The following is a 22,507-nucleotide window of genomic DNA, read 5'->3' as shown; positions in this document are numbered from 1 at the left end:
CTGAGGTTTTGTGAACTTGTTTGCTGGACACAGGTCTAGAACAGGGCGCATGGTGAGGTCCTTTTTGGGTACAAGGAAGTACACTGAATAAATACCCTTGTTTACCTGAGGAATAGGGACGGATTGTATGGCGTCCTTTCCTGCAGCGCTTCCACCTCTTGATTCAGGATCTCCATATGGTCCGGTGAAAGGCGACGCGAGCGTGGTGGTCTAAATTGTGGAGGTCGGGCGAATTCCATGCAGCACCAGTGGGCAACTAGTCTAAAGTTATCCCCTCCCATGCCGTGAGGGAAGATTTTAGGCGCCCCCCGACTGGGGGTGACATGGGAGGGGACCTGGATCTGATGGCCATTTCTGAGCGGAGGCTGCGGCTCCACTAGGATTGGGGCCTCTACACCTCTGGCTTTGCCACGTCGCTGACCCATTGGAGGGTAGTATGCAGGGCTTCCTGATGTTTGTCCGCTATTGAAATTCTCCGTCCCATAGTTGTTCTGACTTGCACGAGACTGTCATCGAAAGGACCGCCGAGAGTTACTTCCGCTCTGGGGAGTTACTTCCTCTCTGGGGGCGGGGGGGAGGTCTTTGCGTGATTTGTTGCAGAGACTTAAGATTCTCATGCTCTTTTTTGGCCGTTTCGAAGGCCTCATTGACCGCTTTTCCGAAGAGGTTAGCTTCTTCAATCGTTTTATTGATGAGCGAGGCCTGTGTTTTGGGCTTAAACCCTGAGGTGCGCAGCCAAGCGTGCCTTTTGAGTAGGGTCCCTTGGGCTAGAGACCTAGCTGCTGTTTCAGTCGTGTCCAGAGTGTACTTTATCACATTCTGGTTCAACTGCCTTCCTTCGGCCACAATAGAGAGAAGCTTGGACTTGACAGGTTCTGGGACCTCCTGGAGGCCTTCTGAAGTAGGTTTGACTGAGCATCAGCATAACTCGGCAGCAGCGCAGTATTATTTGCTAATATATGCGGCAGCCGAGGTAACTTGTTTGCCTAAGGCATACAGCCTCTTGGATTCCCTATCCGGAGGTGCCTCCCCCATGGCAAGGGGTACTCCTGCCCTTTTTCGGGAAGTAGTCACTACCAGAGAATCAGGGGTGGCGTGTCCTTTAATGTACTGTGGGTCCAAAGGAGCTAGCCGAAATAACTTTTCAACTCTTGGGTTCACTGCCCGGGTTTGAGCTGGTGATACCAGGGAGGGAGCCAATCTTCTCTTGATGGAATTAAGGAGGGGAATGGCCTGGCTAGATGGAGGTTTCTCCTTAAGAATATCCTCTACAAAGTCCTGCTGAGGCACTGCCTCTTGAGTAGAGATTTGAAAATGCTCAGCTGCCTTCTTTAACATGGAGTTGAAGGCCATTTGGTAGTCTACAGGCGAGGCCTGGCGAGCCGGGGTGGACGGAGGGGAATCCAGGCACAATACATCAGTGTCCTGATCTTGATGGGGAAGCGTCCATGGGTCTGTTCCCCCTTGCTAGGTTTCTTCCCAATTGTCTGTGGCATCTGCCCGTTCCTCTTTGTAATTCTCTAGGAAGGATGGTTCTTCATCTTCATCGTAAATGTCCCTATAAGTGTCCATCTGGACGATGTCTTCCTGCTGGACGGGGACAGACGGCTGATCTTCTTGGAAATGTGAAGTAGATTGAAGATTAGACTCTCCACAAGACCTTTTCAGGGAGGGATGTTCAGAAAAACTGATATTTCTTTCCAGACGGTCCATACACCCCTTCAAATTTCTCCCTTGTCCATTTAGAGGACTCAGAAGGGCCTACGGGTGGAAAAACGTCGTCTTCCGCCCTATGGCACCGAAAATTGTCTCTCAGGGTGTTGGAAAGAGGCCCTTGACTGTCCTCATAGGTATCTTGAGAATCGGGGGCGCCATGATGTATCCAAAGATTTGTCCACGGCCTACCGCATGCTTTTCGGAGGAACAGGAATAAGCCCAACCGCCAAAGTAATTCTCTCGATGCGGTCTTCGATTATGGCCGAATTGGAGTGAAATAGTGGTTCCGATGGTCTATCCATAGGCTTGTTGCCTTCCGCGGCGTTAGAGGGCCTGGCGGTCGGTTTTTCGACTTGAGGCCTAGTCGTGATTTTTGAGCCTACCGCGGCCTTCGAGACCGCCATAGAGTCGGATTTCCGCGCTTCGATGTGTAAACCTGATTTAGGGGTAGCGCCCTTATTTGCTTTTTTGAATTCCCAGTGGCAAAATGCTGCTGCGGAAGCAGGGAAGGCTTTGGATCTGTACGATCTGAGGAATCCGCCGAAATTTTCGATGGCCCTGCTGGCGCTTTCCCCCTTTTCGATGTACCCGTCGAAATAGGTGTAGGGGTTGTGTGCTTAGTGAAATGCACTTGTACGCCCCTGTCGCCGGGTGTTGTCCCTGAAGCGAGACCAGAGTCAGGCCTTAAAGGGTCGGGGACTGGCATTGCGGACCTAGAAGTGTCCGCCTCGAGGTCTATCCCATCCGCAACTGATGTTTGGTGATCAGAGGTGCCCCCGTCACTCTCAGCGGGTGTGGCGGTGGGGGAAGGGGATTCCACCCGCGACATACCTTATGCGGCCCACCGCTTTACACAGTGCTTCTTAAGGGTCTTGGGCCGAATGAGTTTACAAGCCGCACACCGCTTTTCATCGTGATCTAAGGGGAGACAGGCATTGCATGTCCTGTGTTCATCCTTCCAAGGATATCTGACCCTACACTTAGGGCAGAACCTAAAAGGAGTCTTTTCCATAGCAACATGGGAAGATGACCAGACCTAAAGGGTAAAGAGGGGGACATAGGAAAGATACACTGAAAATATGGCCACCCCGACCCCACTGTCCCTACTGTAAAGGTCAGCCACAGGGCCCTACCACGTGGAAGCTCCAGCCGCCGGATTTTAGGTGCCGAAATCCACCACTGTAGACAAATCCCCCACAGTCTTCGTCGAAGTTGTTCTTGTGACAGAAGTGACTTAATGGTGAATAACCGACAAGTCGGTATAAGAAACAATGTCTCTTGTGTAAGAGTTCTGCTATAGGACGATCAGTTATCTGGGCGGAAAAAAACAATCTGAGGTACCTCGGCAGGGGAGGGATTTTGGGTACACCACACGTCACGATATGGATAGTGTTACAGACACGCCTATGCCGACGTCCCCTTTCGGTCCGCAAAAGACAAGATGCAATACTCTGCGGTTACCAATAGATGTCGGACCATATGCACAGCATGTGATTCTAAGCAGATTAAAACGCATCAGAAACCCTACGTATGTTGGCTACCACTACTGCCAGTACTTTTGTGAATACCCGCGAGGCAGAAGCTATGCCGAAGGGTAGCACCGTGAACTGGTAGTGAGTGGACCCTATCATGAACCTTAAGTACCTTTGGTGCACTGGCAACATTGAAATATGAAAGTATGCATCTTACATGTCTAATGTTACCATGTAATCCCCCTTTTTGAGGAAAGGTATTACCTCCTACAGGGTTGTCGTTTTGAACTTTGTGGTTTTACATAGGTTGGATGCAGGTTTAACAGGGTGCACAGTTAGGTGCATCTTTGGGACAAGGAAGTACACTGAATAAATACCCTTGTTTGCCTCTTTTAAAAAGGGAAAAGTTCTATTGCTCACTTCTCAAGTAGCAACTGTATCTCTGCATTCAGTATTAACTGATGTTCAAGGGCGACTCATCTTGGCAGATGATTGTGCAGTAAAACTCGATGCAGTATTCCTCTGCAACAGTAGACAGCACCCACCTGTCTGTAGTGATTCCCTCTCATGCGTGCGTGGAATGTGAAACGTTCCCCCTCCATCTACTGGGGAGACATGAGAGTGAACCTGGATGTGCTCGTCATTGCTTGGAGTGAGTGGCCAAGCCTTTAAGGGCTTGGCCTCTGCATCGACTGTGCCCCCTCCGGAAAGATCTCGGACTGGAGGACTGAAAAGATGAGGGTTGTGGTTGGCCTGTAACTCCTGAGGAGGAGGGTGATGATGCACCTGGTGTGAAAAGTGACTGCAACATCCTGTATTAAAGGCGCACCGTTGCATAGGGTGTTTAGAGAAGTCTCCATGTTCCTTTTTAGTAGTCTCCAGAGCATTGTCTATTGCCTTGCCAAATAGAATGTCATTCTATTTGGCATTTTATAGTAGCCACGCATGGTGCTTAATTAGGACCCCTTCAGCAACAATTCTGCCCGCTGTATCAGCTGCATCTAATTAATTCTATAGAATTTGCCACCAGTTTCCATACAGACAGTTTTTAAAATATGTTTCGAGAGGTTCTGCCACCTGGTCCAATTGGGCCCTATTACAGCTTGACATCAGAGTGGTATTATTGGCAATTCTGGCTTGAAAAGCAGAAGTAGCCACTTTTTTTGCCTAGACTGTATATCTTTTTGCTTTTCGTCTGGGGGAGTTTGAGACATCGCGAGAGGAGTGTCTGCCCTTTTGAGGATTGTATTGACAACCAGAGAGTCTGGCTTTAAATAGCCCCTAATCGACGAGGGGTTAGAGGGAGCAAGCTTAAACCACTTTTCTATACAGGGGTTTACTGGCCTTGAGAGATGGCATGGAGAGGGTTGGTAGGATTTGCGTTTTCACTGATTGCAATAGTGGAATGTACTACCCCACCAATTTATTTCTCATGAAGAACATTATCTACAAAATCTGTCTTCCTCCAATTCGTGGATCACAATTTTGAAGTAATCTGCTGCCCTCTTTAGGTCGTCGTTAAAAAGGAGCTGATCAACAACAGGAGAATTTGACACAGGCTTCTCTTGAATATCTGGGGTTTGGATGGTGTAATCATATTCAGTCCTAATTTGCAGCCTGATCATCATCATTATAAATATCTTGATCCTGATCCCCATCAATATTAATAAATGGTTGGGGTTTTATATGTTCTATTCTAGGTGCTTTTGATGGTAGTTCACCCTCACCCTGTGAAATATACTTTTGCTTAATAGGGTGTTTTTCTAAAAAGTCCATACTGGTCTCAAAACAGTCTTTTGTCCATGCACCTGTGGACAGCGTTTCCCTTCTGGGTCATTGTAGGACATGTTGTACAAAGCCTCAGGTAAAAGGAAAGTAGCCCTAGTGTACTGAGATGCTTTGGAAACAATCGGTTTTGACCGTTGTGGCGGGTGACGGGGGGTTGTGTGTGTGTGTGTTGGTTCAAGGATTTTTGAGTGGAACCCACTTTTATTGGTGGCTTTTGGGATCACACAATGAATGCTCTGTTGTGGACCCAGAGGACTGTGTGCGTGCCTGTTAGGCAGAATCCTGTGCAGTTCCCTTAGGGAGCACTACAGACGATTAGGACTACAGGTGAGAGCAATAAATCCCCTTTGGTATCAGTCTGTGCCACAAAGATTTAGTTGGTAGCTGTGGCTGAGCAGTCAGACTTATCTCAAGATGGAGATGAGCAGTATTCAGGGTTTACACAATAGGCCTTCAGTACTATGGAACAAGGAAACACTGACCAAAGCTTTGTAGTAAAAGAATATATATATTTATTTTATACACTTCTAGTTAAACACATCTATCACAGTTCTTAAAACAAGTTAAATGCGGTCAAAGAAAGTATACACAACTCCCTAGTTAAATTGTAGACAAGTTTGAGCAAGAGTGAAAACTGAGCAAAACGGCACAGTGCAAACCAAACACAAATGGCACTCTAGCAATTTCTCACAAGGGAGGGAAAGCACAAGTTATACAGAAATTCCTTATTACACACCCTAGCAACACTTCCCATAAGTTTGTGAACCAGTTTAAGCAAGGCAGTGCATCAGTATAAAAAATACTTAAATGAAAAATGAGCAAAATGGCATTTCACAAGGTTTAAAAGTGGGGAGGAAAGGGTGGTTATAAGAAGTAGGTGCACCAACACATTTCTAGTTGAGAAGCAATCTAGAGAAGGCAGTTCTAACACATTTAGCCAGAGTCAGTAGGCCTGTGCCAGAGTCAGTAGGCCTGTGCCAGAGTCAGAAGGCCTGTGCCAGAGTCAGAAGGCCTGTGCCAGAGTCAGAAGGCCTGTGCCAGAGTCAGTGGTACAGGACAAGGGCCCAGGAGCAAAATGTTCTTGTAGCTGCAGTCAAGTCTTTGGTTAACGATTCGAAAAGGTGGCTGCAGGAGTTGAAAGACAATGTTCAAGAGAGAGGGGCGGCCAACCCCACAGGTAGGTAAAGGATTTAAAACACCTTTAGCACTACCACGCAGAAAGGGCGGCCTGGCGGAAGAATGTACCTTATAAATGAAGTGGCTCCTGCGGTGCGGGTGTTCCTGGAAGTTCCTGCAGTTCGGGGGCTCCAGCAGAGGAAGAGAGGCTCTCGTCGTGGAGGAAGGTTCGAGTTACTGCACTACCCAGGGATGAAACCAGCCGCGGTGTTGCCCGACGAATAAAAGGTACGCTCCTTTAAATCGCGGTCCGGGTGGACTGGTGCCTGGCTATCCGGTCTCCGAGTACAGGGTACTGGCGATTTGACCAAGGCAGGTCCGGGAAGGCGATTGGCAAACTGGGTGTCCCCACCACCTCAAGGGAAGAAGGCTCTTGCAGATGAAGATCTTCTCTCGTCGTGTGGAGAAAAGTGGTGAGACGCTGCAGCAGGGCTTCACCGGGGGTTCAGTCGTTGCAGATGTCTTTGGCTTCTCTCCTCTTCGGCTTCTTAGTTGCAGTGGCGACGTCTTGCTCTTCCAGTCCCCAGGACCCTGCTTTTATGCAAAAAGATCCCCATTCATACAGCCTAGCTGTCACTCACACAGTGTCGTGGTCATCTTGGCGGGAGACCCTCCAGCCTATCAGGATAGAGTGCGACATGGGTTGCTGAGGCAACCCTGTCCAGGGGTCCTACTCCCCCCTCCCACACAATGGACCCACCCCAGACTCAGTGGTGCCAAAAGGAGGGCTTCTCGGCAGAAGCCCGCCAAAAGGACGAACAAAGTATCCCCGACCTGGGTTAGGAGTTTAGAGAAAGACTCGAGAAAGAAGTTATATTAAAGTTCTGGCAAATAAAACCTACCGGAGTAAAGATAATATTATACCCTCTCGAAAATTAACATAAGGGAAAAACTATTAACCCTTCCGAGTACCTCCATAGTAAGATGGGTTGTACTGGTTTGGTTCACAAAAATTGACTAGTAAAAATGGGACTTTACATGCCCTGGGAGAGACAGTCCCAGGGTATGGAGTCTATATTTGGGGGTCGCTACGACATCCCTGTCACTGCACGGAGGGAGTGGTGTAACACATGTGAGTAAAGATGGTTCCTATGGAGGTGAGAGAAACCCTATAGACATTAAACACAAAAATAGCCTAGAACACACATAGCAAAAATGCCTAAGAGTGGGAAAAAGAGTCACTCTTAGCAGGAGAAAAAAACAAACCCTCCGAATCCAGCCAAGCTGCTGGGGGACTCTATAGGTAAGGGAAATTAGTCATAAAATGAGAATTCTCCCCAACAGTGCCAAATCGGTTAATACAACTGTGTTCTTTCACGCTGACCTTTTGGCAGATTCGCAGAGGCTTGGCTGGGGGCCCAAATGTGTTTAACTTGTTTATGTGCGTGCCCATGCTTATGTGAGGTTGTCTCCACAGCAGTGCTTGGTGCATGCACTCTGGAGCAGGGGACGATCGTGCAGGAGTCTTCAGACTCCTGCATCATGTCTTGGGTGTTACTAAAGTCGCCAATGCTGCCTTGTTCATCTGCCAACTCCTCCGCACCGGCAGGGTCCTCTGAGGAGGATGCAGCCTGCATAGTTGTATGGGGAGTTTTCCTAAAGTCCTACGGGCAGTAAGACCTTAGTATAGTAGCTCAGGACCTTGGTAGTGTGGCACAGCAGTCAGGCTTATCTTAAGAGGAAGATGTGAGCTGTAGGTAAGTACAATGAATCTTAGCTAGACAGGCACAACAAAGAAGCACTTACACATATATTTATATAAAATATATATATTGATTTTATTTATACCAGAATCACTTTAAATGTTTCAGACGTTTACGGTATAACACTTAGGAATACTAGATAATGCACTTCAAAGGGCACTTTCGTGTTTATTCACGGTTACATTTGTAGCAACGTTAGAAAGGGAAAAGACAAGATTATCGTATTATCAGTAATTGCTCACCCATGAGGTTGTCAACAGGTCATACGGTAATGCATTTACTCTGCAAACATATAAAAAAGTCACTTAAACTTAAATAAGTGGTTAGTACAACATGAGCTTAGTTCAAGGTTCTAGAGACTGTTTCTTCGCTTGGCAAGTCTTTTAAGTCCAAAACACTAGCTAGAGGGAGTTCGGAGAAGGCTTGAAGTCTTGACACACAGCGAATTATGAAGAGTTCCCGTGGATTCCTTCCTGTGTCTAAAGTTGCTGAAGCAGCAAGTTAGCAACTAACAAAGTAGACCTAAAAACAGACTTGAGAAAGCGACACAAGCAGCAGCTTGGGTCAGAGGTAAGAGGGTGTTGCCCTGGACCTCTCTACATGCACTCCAACGCTCTGGAGCGACTTCTTGGAATCGGGTAAGCAATAACTTTCTCCCCACAGTACCTTTGGTTTGAATAAAGTGTTAGCTTCTCTATGATGTGGCAGCTCTGGACCAGACCTCCGGATTCCTTGGTCTGGTGACGAAAGCCAGAACAATGGATGGTGTCTCTCAGCCACAGTCTTGAGCGAGGACCTGTAGCAGGACTTTCAGCAACTTCTTGGTTGGTGCTGCGGTATTGGTGCCTTTTCAGCAGCACCAACTAAGAACACAGATTGCCCGGTCAATAATCTTCACTTCCTGCAGTCCCACACTCTGGTGAGGGGGTCTGGGCGAGTTGGATCGGATCTCTGGAGTGTACTTATTGTTTCAGCAAAGATTTGGACGGATTCAGCCTTTCCACGTTGATGCCATCGAAATGGGTAGCACACCTCCTGGTATTGGGGTTCCGCAGCTATGGAAGCTCCTAGGACCTTGGGAAATGGTTCAATTTAAAGTTTGTTCTGGGACTGGCTGTTCCCCCCCCAGTCAAAGCAAAGGAGTCATGCTCTTGTCGTATAGAAAACAGGGTCAGGACCACAGTGGTTGCTTCACTGTCTTAGAAAGGGTTTGTAGGCGTCTCTTGTCATCGTCTTCTTCGGTTACTTCTCTTTCCTGACTTGCTTTACACTCCAGAAGCCTCATCTTTTATACAGTTCCAGCACACTCTCCTCTGCAACCTCTCAGCATTTTACAGAAAGAGGCGTTTGGCTGTCCAAGCAGGACAGCCAGACCGCTGGTGGGAGCTGGACCTATTCAGGCACTCTGGCAGACCGAGGACAGGGGGGTAGATAACTCCTCCCATACTTCCTGCTTGCCCAGACACTCTGGAGCCAAGGCAGGGATACCTACTGGTTCCCGAGAAAGGCAAACACCCCCACCTCCACATCTCCCAGAATGGTAAAAGGGCCAACAAAGAAAAACCTCACTAGCAATGGCGAAAAAAAGAAGGGAGCATCAAGTTGGTACTTGGGTGCTCCTATTGTGCACTACCGAGGATATGGACATAAAATAAATAGCCTGTGGTATACAAAATACACAATAGTTGGTAGAGCATGCTCACTGCCACCAGCCATAACTAGGCGCTTGTCTAGGCAAGTAAAATCTCGCAGGGGCAGAGAAAAGGGGATACTAGGTGTCCTTTTGGCACTCCACTAAAGGTGGTGTGTGCCAATCTCTCAGACTACATAGTTTTTCGGAGAGACACTTAAGTATCTCCCTATCCTTAAGAACTGTAGTTACTTAAGGATATTGAAAAATAATCTTAAGGGAGAACCCTAAGGGTCGACAGCAACACTGCCCATAAGGAACTGTGTGCTGCAGTAGAAAATCACAGATGCCTTTAAGAGCTATGGAGCAGACAGGCCTAGTACAGGTGAACAGAGTTCCAAAACACAGCCCACAAGAATGAATGAGTGGGGAAAAAGGCTCCACTCATTCAGGATTGAAAGAAAAAGGTTGAGAAGTCCAGCAAAAAGTGCTGGGGGGTCTCACTAGGAGAGGGGATAAATCACAATAATGATAAATCTCCCTAGCAATAGCGTAGGCTGTAAAATATAAAATAAGAGTCAATTTACAATGGTAGCGCAATTAACTAATTTCCTTTTTGAGAGAGGGAGAGAGGGGGGGGTAGAGAGGGAGAGGGAGAGAGAGAGGGAGAGAGAGAGGGGGAGAGAGAGGGGGAGAGAGAGAGGGAGAGAGAGAGGGAGAGAGAGAGAGAGGGAGAGAGAGGGAGAGAGAGAGAGAGAGAGGGAGGGAGAGAGAGGGAGCGAGGGAGAGAGAACACCAAGTCTGAGGGAGTACTAGATCATCACACTGGGGAAACATATTAGCCTTCATTCACGCTTTGTCTGCTGATCTTTTAGTGTTTTCGGGCAGAAAAACTTGCAAGCCGCACACTGAGTTTCCAAATCGTCTTGTGGAAGACCATGACTGGACACAGTATGTGTGACCTTCCAAGGAAACTTGCGGTTGCACTTAGAGCAGAATTTAAATGGTGTATTTTCCATGACTAAGAATAAAAGGTAGCCAGACAATGGATAAAAAAAAGGAGACAAAAAGAAGAGACTTTCTTTAAATGTAAAATTATGTGATCCAGCCCACACTATCCCTACGTGAAATGAGACCAATTCGGATGGCGGAAAAAAACACAAGAGGACCTTGACGCATGAAGGACCATGAGTACAGGATTCCATGTGTTAATATCCCCGGCAAAATATCGTCATGCAAAAATATCACTATATTTTTGCAGCGATATTAAGGCATGGAACCTGCAGGGGCCACCCTCGCAACCCCCATATTTTAAAGGGAGCGGGGGACACCCCTGCAACCCCTTCTCCCAATAACCCCAAAAATGATCCCCACTAAAAATATCGCCTATGGCCGTTCCCGACAACCATATACACAGCGATATTTTTGGTGGGGATAATATTACCTGATACCGAGTACAGTACATGTCACAATATGGATAGTATTACAGACACACCCTGTCGAAGTCCCTTTTTTTAAAAAAAAGTGTGCACCAATCACTAGATGCCAGCCTATGAGAAGCAAGTGATTCTATGCAGATCCACAAGCCTCAGAAGAACAAGTTACTTACCCCTTGTAATGTTCTTTGGACTGGATGTTCCTCCCACGTATTCCTCATCTTTGACATGCAATGTACAGCTTCAGCTGCCTCAAAGCTTTTTCGGCAGCGTGTGCTGTGCGTCGAGTCGATGTCCCTCGAAGACCTTCATCAAGGGTGACGTCATCGGAGAGCATATATAGCACGGGTGGCGCCCGTTGGTCTCAGTTCTGTTTTTCCTCCTCCTACCCATGCAGCAGAGATGCCCATAAATGCCGGCATGACAGTACTCAACTTTGGTGGAGCAGAAGCTGTAATAGCATTGGAAATTCTATAGAGGGGTAGGTTGGGAAGGCAATGAGAAATACATTGGAGGAACATCCAGTCGAAAGAACGTTACCAGGGGTAAGTAACTTGTTCTTCTAATAGATTCTGTCCTCCAATGTATTCCTCATCTTTGACAAGACTCCCAAAGCAGTGTTTATGATTGGAGGAGGGTGTAGAATTTTATATATTACATATTTTCAAGGGCAGAACAAAGCACTGCCTTGCCAAAAGCAAGATCGTGAGAATGGGAAGCATCTAGAGCATGTTTTGTAAACTTGTGTATTGATGACCACGTTGTAGCATCACAAATATTCCTAATAGGAACCCCTCTTTGAAGAACTTTAGATGTAGCCATGCCCCTGGCGGAACGAGCCCACAAACCTTCAGGAGGTCTTTCCCTGCTAGCCTATAGCACTCAGAAATTGCCAAAATTATCCACTTAGATAAGCTCTGTTTGGTAATAGTCTGACCTAGTTAATGTGCTGTGTACCCTATGAACAACTGATCATCAAACCGTATTTTGGATGTTCTTGAAATGTAAAAGCTTAATGCTCAATGCTCTTCTAGGATCTAACCTGTGTAGTCTTTCCTCCTCCTTAATAGGGTGAGGTGGAGGGTAAAAGGAAGGCAGGACAATTTTCTGGTTCAAATGAAAATCCGAAATGATCTTCGGTAAAAATGAAGGTTTGACTTTCAAGACAACCTTGTCCTTGTAGAAGACTGAAAACATCTAGAAGATATGTAGAAGACTTGTCCTTGTAGAAGACCCCTCTAGTAAAGAGGGAGGGGTCGCCCTAATTCCCAGGGAACCTCTTAACACCAGGCAATTAAAAACCGCTGAGGCTGACAACTTTGACATGCTATCAGTTAAAATATCTCCCTCACCAAACGACACCATAACAATACACAGTGTCTACCGCCTCCAGGCACTTCTCCCGATTTCCAATCTAACATCACCCATATCTTAGGAGACAACCTCAAAACACAAGAGCCATTCTCCTAGGTGACCTCAACCTGGGTTTCAAAGAACCCAAAGACAATAAAGGCAAAGCCCTCACTAAAGCACTCCATGACTTAAGTTTCACCCAACTAGTCAACGACCCGTGCCACACCAAAGTTCGTACATTAGACTGGATTACAGACCACAATTGTGCGGCCGACATCAGCTCTAACACCCCGCGCCCATGGAGCGACCACCATTTATTGCACTTCTTCATACCTGCAAAAACAGGAGGGAACCCAAACCCACCAGCGCCAGCCACCATGGCTAGGTCAAAGAAACTACTTACCGTTGAAAGAATCCTTCCTCTCCTTGAAACATCAGCACTTGCCCATCCCACCTCTAACAACCCCACAGAGTTAGTAGAGATCTAAAATACCACTCTCAAAGAGGTATTAGATGCTATAGCCCCACTTGAAAAAAGCCAAGCATATACTTCATGCGAACTCCTGGTTCACACAAGAACTCCTGGATGCCCGAACCATTAAAAGAGCAGCACTAACCGCATGGCAAACAAACCCCTCCTCTACCACAAAGGAGACCTACCTTACAGTAGCTAAACAGTACAAGCAGGCCATCTCTAAAGCCAAAGCCACCACTTACAACTCAAGTTATTTGCCATCTATAATGAGCCGACTATCCCCACAACCTCCTCCACACAAACTACTGAGGAAAACTAAACCTGGTGTAACAACATTCAACACGCCATGTTAAACAAAATAAAAACACTCCAGAACAAAATGAAGACTCAATTTGACAAACTGTCCAAAGCCACTCCACACACTATTAAGCCCTCGGCCACCACGCCAGTCGCAGACTCTCCACATGACCCAAACAAACCTACACCCTTTGCATTCAGGGAAGTTAGCATCCCGGAAGTCCTGTTGATCATGAAGCGCACCAAACCATCGCTATGTAAAGGGGACACATGCCCAGCCAACCTAGTCAGAGAATGTGCATCAGCCTTGGCCCCATTTGTCACTAGCTTCATCAATGCCTCCTTCGCCAACAGCACAGTCCCGCTCGTCCTTAAGAAAGCTTGGGTTCGGCCATTATTAAAGAAACCTACCCTCGACCCTGACTCCCCAAATAACAAGCGTCCAATTACCACTGTGCCATTCCTGCTGAAAATTCTAGACAAGGAAAACATGAGGGGGTGTCCTGTCTATGAAAGTCAAAGCTTATTGTAATTTGATTATATGCAAATGAAATTAGAGGTGTATCTGATCCTCTATTGTAGCCTTATTTATGCATATCCAGAGGATAGGTGTACAAACAAAGGAGTAATAATACACATGCGCTCGTATAAATGAAAACTGGGAGTAGTTTTTATTTTCTCTCCTCAGTCATTAAATCACTTTTTTAAAAGGAAACAAAAATTGGATTGTCCAATATGAAAAACAGAAATTGCATTTATACATTGATACAATTGTTCCGCATATTCAAAAACATGATGCATAGAGACTTTTGCGGCATGCATTAAACAGAACCTGAATGAATGGATACATGAATATGCCGTATGCTGACATTCTTTGAGGAAGACCCATGTACAGGCAGATTTTTCTCGTATTTAGTACATTTCTTGTTCTTCTCATAATTCACCTAATATCAACACCAGGTAAGTAACACGTTTACCTCAAACAGATAGAAACAACACAATCAATTATTGCTCTAAACACAGGACCTTGGATAGGTCTGACAAAAGCCAGGCTAGAGGGTGACCAAAGTGGAAAATTCTAGACAAGGCTGCCTACTTACAAATTCAATCTTACCTGGAAACACATAACATCCTAGGCAAAAGACATTCTGGCTTCCGCCCTCGTCACGGCACAGAATCAGCCCTACTGGACCTTAAGAACAAATTACTCGAAGCCATTGACAAAGGTAACTCCTCACTCCTCCTACTCTTGGATCTCTCGGCAGCCTTTGATTTGGTTGACCACAAGATCCTGTGCAAACATCTCACTGACACGGCTCACTTCTCCAAAGAAGCTACCGCCTGGATCACTTCCTTCCTGGAGGGCTGAGCCATGAGGGTCTTCTCCGACCATGCCTCGGCCTCCCCTTCCCCCATTGAGGGCGGAGTGCCACAAGGATCATGTACCTCCCCTACTCTCTACAATCTATTCACCCTTCCCCTGTTCAGCGACCTAGTAGAATTTGGCATAGCATTTACTAATTATGCCGACGACACGCAAATTCTTCTCCCCCTAACAGGGAACTATGAACTAGACCTCAACACCCTCCAGAAGGCATATGCACGCATCCAGGCCTGTATGGCAGCCAATGGCCTCTGTCTAAATGGGAAAAAAACAGAAATTCTACTGGTAGGTCCAAAAGAATCCCTAAAAAAACTAGACATCAAATACAATTCCTTCAGTATTGAGAACACTTATCACAGCCTCTACTACAGTGAAAACCCTTGGAGTATATCTTGACTCCACCTTATCAATGGACAGGCAAGTCAGCGCCATCTCATCTTCAGCTGAATTTACAACAAAAATCATAAACTCAGTGAAACCCCACCTGTCGTCAAAGAACTGCCTTAACATCACTAGAGCCACAATTGGCGCAAAACTTGATTACTCTAACATCCTACTCCTCGGCACCTCAGCAAATAACATTAACAGTTGCAAATTTAGCAAAACAGCGCTCCGAGAGCCGCCCTCAGCATCCCTAGGAGAGAGCACATCTCCCAGGCGAGAAAAGATGCCCACTGGCTCCCTATCAAAGAACGCATAACATTCAAGGCTCTCACGATCACACGCAAATGCCTCACCCAGACCGCCCCAGCCTACCTAGCAGAAGGAATACTCCGGCCGAAAGACCAAAACGTGACCAATACTCCCACTTACTCTCAGTACCAGCTTTCAACAGAGCCAAAGCAGGCGGCACCAGCTTTGAAGTACTAGCCCCAAAAGCCTGGAACGCGCTTCCACTTAGCTTAAGAAACGAAGAATCCCTCACAGTTTTCAGAAAGGTGCTGAAACCAAAACTATTTAACTAGACCACCTCCCGAATGTACTGTACCCTACATTGTTCCTCTGTAACCATTGAACACCGTCATTAACATATATTATTGCCTATGTGTCATCGGTGCTATTTTGTATAACTGCTTCTGTCATATCTGCCATCTTGTATTAAGTGAATATTCTGTAACAGCGCCACAATGCCCCGGGGCCGCTGGGCGCTTTAAAATACAAATAAATAAATAAAGGGTGGCTTTAGAGACAGAGTCTGCAACTCGCTCACTCACTCTGTGAGGAGATGGAGGATACACATTAGTGAGTCTTTCAGGAACTGTGTCATGAGAGGTATTTTGAAATAAAAACATTCCTCCGATGAGCGCTTAAAAATGGACAGCACCGCCAGATAGCCTTTAATGGTACCAATCTGGAGCCCCAAATTGGATAAGGATAGAAGAAAAATGACAAAACGTCTGGTGTTTTACACAGAAAAGGGTCTACATTCTTTTCTTTGCACCAGTTGCAGAACTTGTTCCAACAGCAACAGTACAAAGATTTTGTTGCTGGTCTTCTAGCCGAAAGAAACCCTTCCATAACGTCATCTGGGAGGTCCTAATCTTTATATCTCAGCATTTCAGAAAACAAGTGTGAAGGTTGAGAATATTCATATCTGGATGGACAACCCGACCCTCCTCTCGCGAGAGAAGATCCTCTCGCTGTTAGACATATCGGAGGACAGATGTACCTCGTCCTCCTGGCCCAATCCTGGACAATTAGGATCATGTGTTTCCTGAACTTTCTCAACCTCCTGATCACATGAGGAATGACGGGTCCTGAGGAAACGCGTACAGAAGCGGAAAATCCCAGTCCACCACAAACGCGTCTGGAGCAGAACATTTAGCACTTCCTGTTGACCTCGGTCGCAAACAGATCCACTTGCAGGATTCCCCAAAGGGTGAAGATCTCCTGAAGGACTTACTGAGCTAGTTCGCACTCGTGGGAGACTGTGCTCTGCCTGCTCAGAGCGTCCACCGCCCTGTTCTCCTCTAGGTGAACTGCGGATAGAGATATTCCTTCTTGAATTGCCCAGTACAAGAGCTGCATTGCCTCTCTGCACAGTGGTAGTGACCCTACACCTCTTCTGTTGTTGAGGTAGTAAATGGCCACTGTGTTGTCTGTCATTATCAGGACATTCTTTCCCCGTACATAGCACAGGAAGGCCTTCAGCGCTAGTCTGATTGCCCTCAGGTCGTTGGCGTGGGCTCCCCACCCCGCGAGTTGAAGGGATCTCATTCTCAGGCGGGTTTCTGGCATCAGACAAAATGCAGAATGCCATGAGGCAGAGCAACCTCAAGAAATCGTAGGCCGGAAGATTCTGGGCACGCTGAAATTTGGTAACCATGCGAAGAATGTGCTATATGGGACTTTTTGTAATTGAGGGAGAATTGAGGGAGAAGCCCAATCTGTGAAGAGAGTGGCAGGTCACAGATGATCTAGGCTTGCTCGGTAGAACGCGCCCTGACCAGCCAATCGTCCAGGTAGGGGTAGACTTGAATCCTGACTCCCCTGGGATTCGCTGCCTCTACCGCCATCAGTTTGGTGAAAACCCTCGGGCGGAGGTCAGCCCGAAAGGCAGAACTCGAAAGTGATAGCGAGAACCGCCAACTGCGAACCCCAGGTATTTTCTGTGCTTGAGATGGATTGGCACATGAAAATAAGCATCCTGGAGGTCTAATGACACCAACCAATCCTGGAGTTGGAGGGCCTGAAGGATCTGAGAAGTGTGGCCATCTTGAACTTGTCCTTCCTGAGGAACTTGTTCAAGTATCTCAAGTCCAAAATGGTTCCCAGTCCTCCGTTCTTTTTGGGGATAAAAAAATAAGGAGAGTACCAACCCTGGTTCCTCTCTCCGCTACAGGTACTGGTTCAATAGCACCTTTCTCTCGCAGGGTTAAAACTTCCTGCACAAGGAACAGATCCGGAACCATCAAAGAGCGGCTCACCGGTGGATTGTTCTGAGATCTTCTTATAAAAATAAAAGGAAGGCAGTAAACGTGGGCTACGGTTTCCAGAGCCCATGCATCCAAAGTAATGGCTCGCCATTCTTCTAAATGCAGGGAGTCTGCCTCCCACACGTGAGCTGTTACTCAAGACCTCAGAGTGGTTTTGAGGCAGCTGCAGCAGAGGCCGATGGTAAGGAGGCTGCTGCTTGAGCTGGCTTAGCACCTATACCTCGTCCATCACAAGGACATTTTCTCTGGTCCCTTTGACTGGCCATTCCTCTCTTTCCCTTTCAATTGAGGACTAGTAGCGAAAAGATCTACCCCTCCAATCTTGTCCACTAGCACGAAAAGGCTGAGGTTGCTGAACAGCAGCACCTAAAGACTTGGCTGCCACCTTTGAGGTCTGCAACTTCTCAAGACTCTCGTCGGACTAGATGCCAAAAAGATGAGACCCGTCAAAAGGCATGTTGAGAAGCCTAGACTGCACATCTGGTGCAAAACCAGACTTCCTCAACCAGTGCACGAAAATGTTGCCAGGGCAAAAATGGAGTTGGCAGATTTCAGTGCCATGCTCCCTGCTGAAAGTACCTTTCTTGTCCATCCATCTACACGCATATCGTCCCCATCAATAGGGATGGTAGGATACGCTGCCCGTTTTGAAGTGGCTGTAGCTGTCTGCACCACCAGACTCTCCGTAGTGGGGAGTTTCGACAGGTAGTCATGGTCACTACTGGAGGGGCAGTATTTTTTTTGTCAGATTCTTATTAACTGCAGGATTGGTCTCCGAAGTTTCCTAATTTCTAGCCACCCTTCTTTGTAATGCCACATGGAAGGGCAAAACAGGGTCAGTATGAGGTTCCTTATCCAATAGATCGGTTAGGTCAACTTGTTCATAAGGGAGTGGTGGTCTGATCCATCCCATGTACTCAACTCTGGGCATGAGTCGTCTGTATGGAGCGTCTGCATGTTCGCCAGGCTTAGGTCTCCCAAATTCCAGTTTGGGTGAAGTATCTACTCCACTTGCAGACTGTAAATTATTATATAAGTCCTTAATCCTGGACTCCTGATATTAGACACCCTGGAACATTAGGTGTCCCATATTGCAACCCAAATGGAGCATCTTCCTCATCCGAGCATTCCTCATATTCATAAATTGAATATAATGACTTGCAAAAACTCCTTTTTGGGAAGAGGAGTATACATTTTCTCAGGAATGGAAGATACAGGCTTTGACGACATCGACAGAGGAGGAGCGAACAACTTCGATGGGACAGCCGGCGTATGGGGCGCAGCTGGCTTCGAAGTCTTCGACGTCGAAGAGAGCCCGAGGGGTGTTGAAGACGGGGCCTGGCAGGCGTCGAAGACACTGCTGGCGTCGAAAGTCTCGATGGCGTCGAGGACCTCGATCTCGACTGTTCTTTGCGCTTATCATCAGACCTCGAGGGTTCTCGATGTTTGTCAGACCGTTTTCCCGGGCTCGAGGGCGCGCAGCATTTAGAGCATCCTTACCAGCTTGCTTTGAAGGCTCGGTATGAGCACAACCTTTTTTCGAATATTTTCAACATTTCCTTTCCAAAAGCTTCCCATTCAGCTGTGTTAGACTTTTTTGTGGGACAGGCAACCCTTTCGGGGGAGGCGTTGGACGAAGAAGTCGACGAAGGCGACCTCCGGTGCCTTCTCTGGCTTCTTCGAAGAGGACGATGAGTGGTCAGAGCCACTCCTAGATCTAGAGCGCTTTTCCTTCTTCCTCCGAGGAGAGGCTCCCCCTCGATTCGTCAGTCGAAGGCCTAGCAGGTCGGGGTTTAGGGTATTTGGGTATTTTCCTACCTGGATTTTCCCCTTCCGCTCCCTCAAGGCCTTTCCTGTCATGGTACAAGTGGAAGTATCATGCCCCCTCCCCCTCGCCCCCCCCCCCGAGGCAACACGAGCAGACACGGTGCGGGTCAGTAAGCGACATCGTGGACCTGTCAGTGTCAGCATTTTTTTGAAGCCGGTCTTTGGTATCGAGGATGAAGACATATCGATGGGATTTATCAAAGAATTTCTCGAAAGAAACCTTTTAGACAATGAGGCGCGTCATTTTTGTTGTCGAAGCAAATGCTGTAGCGGAAAAACTGAACTGAGGCCAACGGGCGCCGCGCGTGCTATATATGCTCTCCGATGATATCACCCTCGACGGAGGCCTTAGGGGGACATCGACTCAACGCCATTGATGCACAGCGCCCTCTGCCAAATAAGTTTTCAGAGGCAGCTGAAGCTGGACATTACATGTAAAGATGAGGAATATGTTGGAGGGCACAATCCATTCGAAATATATACACACACAAACAGGTGGCATGGGCGCAAGGCTGGGTCCTAGCAATATCTGCTCACAGTCCAGTGATGTTCGTGCTTTCATGGCTCAGCATGACTTGGGCTCCTAAGAGGATACACCCAGGTTACCTATGCTTGAAACAGACTAGCCTCCCTGGAGATCGCTAAGGCATGAAAGTGCACGCTAGGAGAAAACATCATTGGACTGTGAGCAAATTACAGCTAGGACCCAGACTTGCGCCCCCTGCCACCTCTCCTTTCGAAATATATCTATATCTATATATCTATATATATATAGACGCGTGAGGGATCTTGGGTACAGTGGACGTCACACTAGGGATAGTATTACTGGCACGCGACGCCCATTTTCGAGTTTCGAAAAACAAACTAATACTCCGCAGCTTCCACTAGATGTCGGCCTATGCAGAGCATGTGATCTAAGCAGATTCCACAAGCCTCAGAAATATATATATATATAAAAAATTGTCTGAGGCTGTCCGCACCATCAATTTATATGGATCAATGTTACAAATAAGTATTGACAAACTAAATGAGCAACAAGCCCAGCGTTCACCGTGTACTTAATGATTCCAGCATAAAGCCCTTTTTTTTAATCAAACATACCTGTCAATGAAAGATCTTCAGTCATTATGTTCTCAAAATAACCTTTGAAGTTATGCAAAGCAGGCTACAACCTTCAGTATTGATATTTGTCCCCTCTCTCATAGGGGTATTTTCAAAGAGCACAATAGGAGTGCACCAGGCTGTCCATCTTGGAATGATAATTTATCAAGAAATACATTATACTGCTATTCTAAGTTTTGATAATGTACTTTACGTAGTAAAATAAGTGCAAACGTTTTTATTATGAACAATGTATACTGAAAGTTCTAGTTCGAAATAAACACCGTAAAATGTAAAAAAGAGCCAATTTACAATGGTAGTGCAATTAAATAATTTCCTTTTTTATAGCTGCTTTTTTAAACCAAGAGAGAAGAGAAAGAGATGGGAAAGGAAAGGGAAGAGATGGGAAAGGGAAGAGATGGGAAGGGGAAGAGATGGGAAGGGGAAGAGATGGGAAGGGGAAGAGATGGGAAGGGGAAGAGATGGGAAGGGGAAGAGATGGGAAGGGGAAGAGATGGGAAGGGGTTGGGAAGAGAGAGAGATGGGAAAGAGGGGGGAGAGAGAAAGAGAGATAGAGAGAATGCTAGAATGTCACATTGTGCGCCAGGTACAGCTAGCATTTTAACCTTCATCCAAGTAAGCAGCACTTACATCTATGATGAGATACTCCACCGGAAGAGGGCGAGCTAACTGTGTGATCTCGTTGCCAAACTTATCGATGTCCTGTAAAAGTGAAGAAGATGGTTAATGCCAGTCCCCAACTAAAGAGGTATCAATTCTGTCTAAAACCTGTATTTGGCATTAAGCTATGAGGAAAAGAGACCCAGGAGAAACATCAGCGCAACTTTAAAAACACCGTCCAAATGCTGGCAGCTTACAGAGGTGCACTTGCGGTCAGTACATTCAATAAAAAAGTAAAACATTTACCCTATAAACCCTGCTCCTAAACCGAGATCCCACACCAACTACGATAATCTGGTAAGAAACCTCATACAATAGCACACAAAATAAAGCACATTTACTGAATACTATTTTTAGTACAAAATGCAACATTACCACCTTTTTATAGAATGCATGATGCCAGATATCTCTGCTTTTAAGTGATGTGATGCACAATAGGGCTTTTTATTATATTACTCCATTTTCTGGGTTGGAAAGGTCCCCCTTTATTACTTTTTAAAGCCCTTTGTATTTTTGCTGGCTTACTCTGGACCTTGAACTGCTTTTGTCTTCAGTTAGGCTTTTTTTGTATTTTAAAGCTTCTCGGGAGATTGCAACTCATTCTGATGTGCTGCCCGTCCATGTGGCCCGATGAGATGGATTTTTAGAACCAGCCCTTTGGGAGGATTCTGAGATGCCACCCTAGTTGATGAACAGGGTAATTGACACGTAGGTCTAGTCGAGTTCCATAGAGGTAGTGTAGACTGAGCAGTAGAGCAGACTTTGGGAGGTATGGGTGTGGTGTAATAGTACAATTACCCCCACACACAGGGCACTCGAAACATGTGTACATACATACTATTTTATTAGGTCTTTAAAATCCAAGCATGTAAAGTGAAAGTTGAGCAGCTATCACTAAAACACCCTATAAACACATGAAAAACACATTACTTACCCAGTAATCGTCTTTCAGTGGGTTGTATATGCTAAAAGTCACATGCTTTGTACAGGCCACTATCTAGTGGTAGGCTGGAGTAGTACATCGTAGGTTCGAAAAGGGACATCAATAGCATTCCTGCCACACCATCACTATGCTACGTGTACAGGGACCAATGATCCTTCTTGTGTCAACATCCTCGGTCAATTGGGTTGATATGGGACTTCGAACACTAGATGACAAATCACCTCCACTTGTTAAAGTAGCAGTGTATAGTATTCCAGTTTCCTTGTTTCGTGCAAGATGTCCATGCATCATGGTGAAGTGTAAAAGGGCAAATTATACTTCAGGAGCCAGGCTGCAAAGTCTGTAGTGTGCAGATCTGATTGTTTTCAGACGCTGTTTTGTCTGTAGGTCGTGGATTAACTTAGCCTGATCAGTGGGCATGCGACATGCTCAGGAGGTGAGGATACAACTGCTGTCATGATCACATTAGTGCAACGGGAATCATGCTTAAATGCTCCTGCAGTAATTGTGTATCACTTAGAAAAGTAATGGGGTTAGGTGAAAAACCTTTGAACTTTACTTTATTCCATTTATACCGCGTACCATAAAC

The 22,507-nt window shown here is 46.4% G+C and overlaps 1 protein-coding gene across 1 annotated transcript in view; it reads right to left on the bottom strand.

The window, feature by feature from the left end:
• NPLOC4 (NPL4 homolog, ubiquitin recognition factor) overlaps positions 1-22,507 on the bottom strand; it is an 847,851-nt gene that overhangs the window by 276,071 nt on the left and 549,273 nt on the right. Inside the window, exon 13 of the mRNA XM_069655142.1 lies at positions 20,946-21,017. Within this exon, the coding sequence (XP_069511243.1) occupies positions 20,946-21,017 (72 nt within the window). The remainder of the gene's footprint in view (positions 1-20,945; positions 21,018-22,507) is intronic.

Source organism: Ambystoma mexicanum, chromosome 3q, assembly GCF_040938575.1.
Source record: "Ambystoma mexicanum isolate Mex_15411 chromosome 3q, UKY_AmexF1_1, whole genome shotgun sequence".
NCBI lineage: Eukaryota > Metazoa > Chordata > Amphibia > Caudata > Ambystomatidae > Ambystoma > Ambystoma mexicanum.
This window is presented reverse-complemented; position numbering and strand designations above follow the sequence as displayed.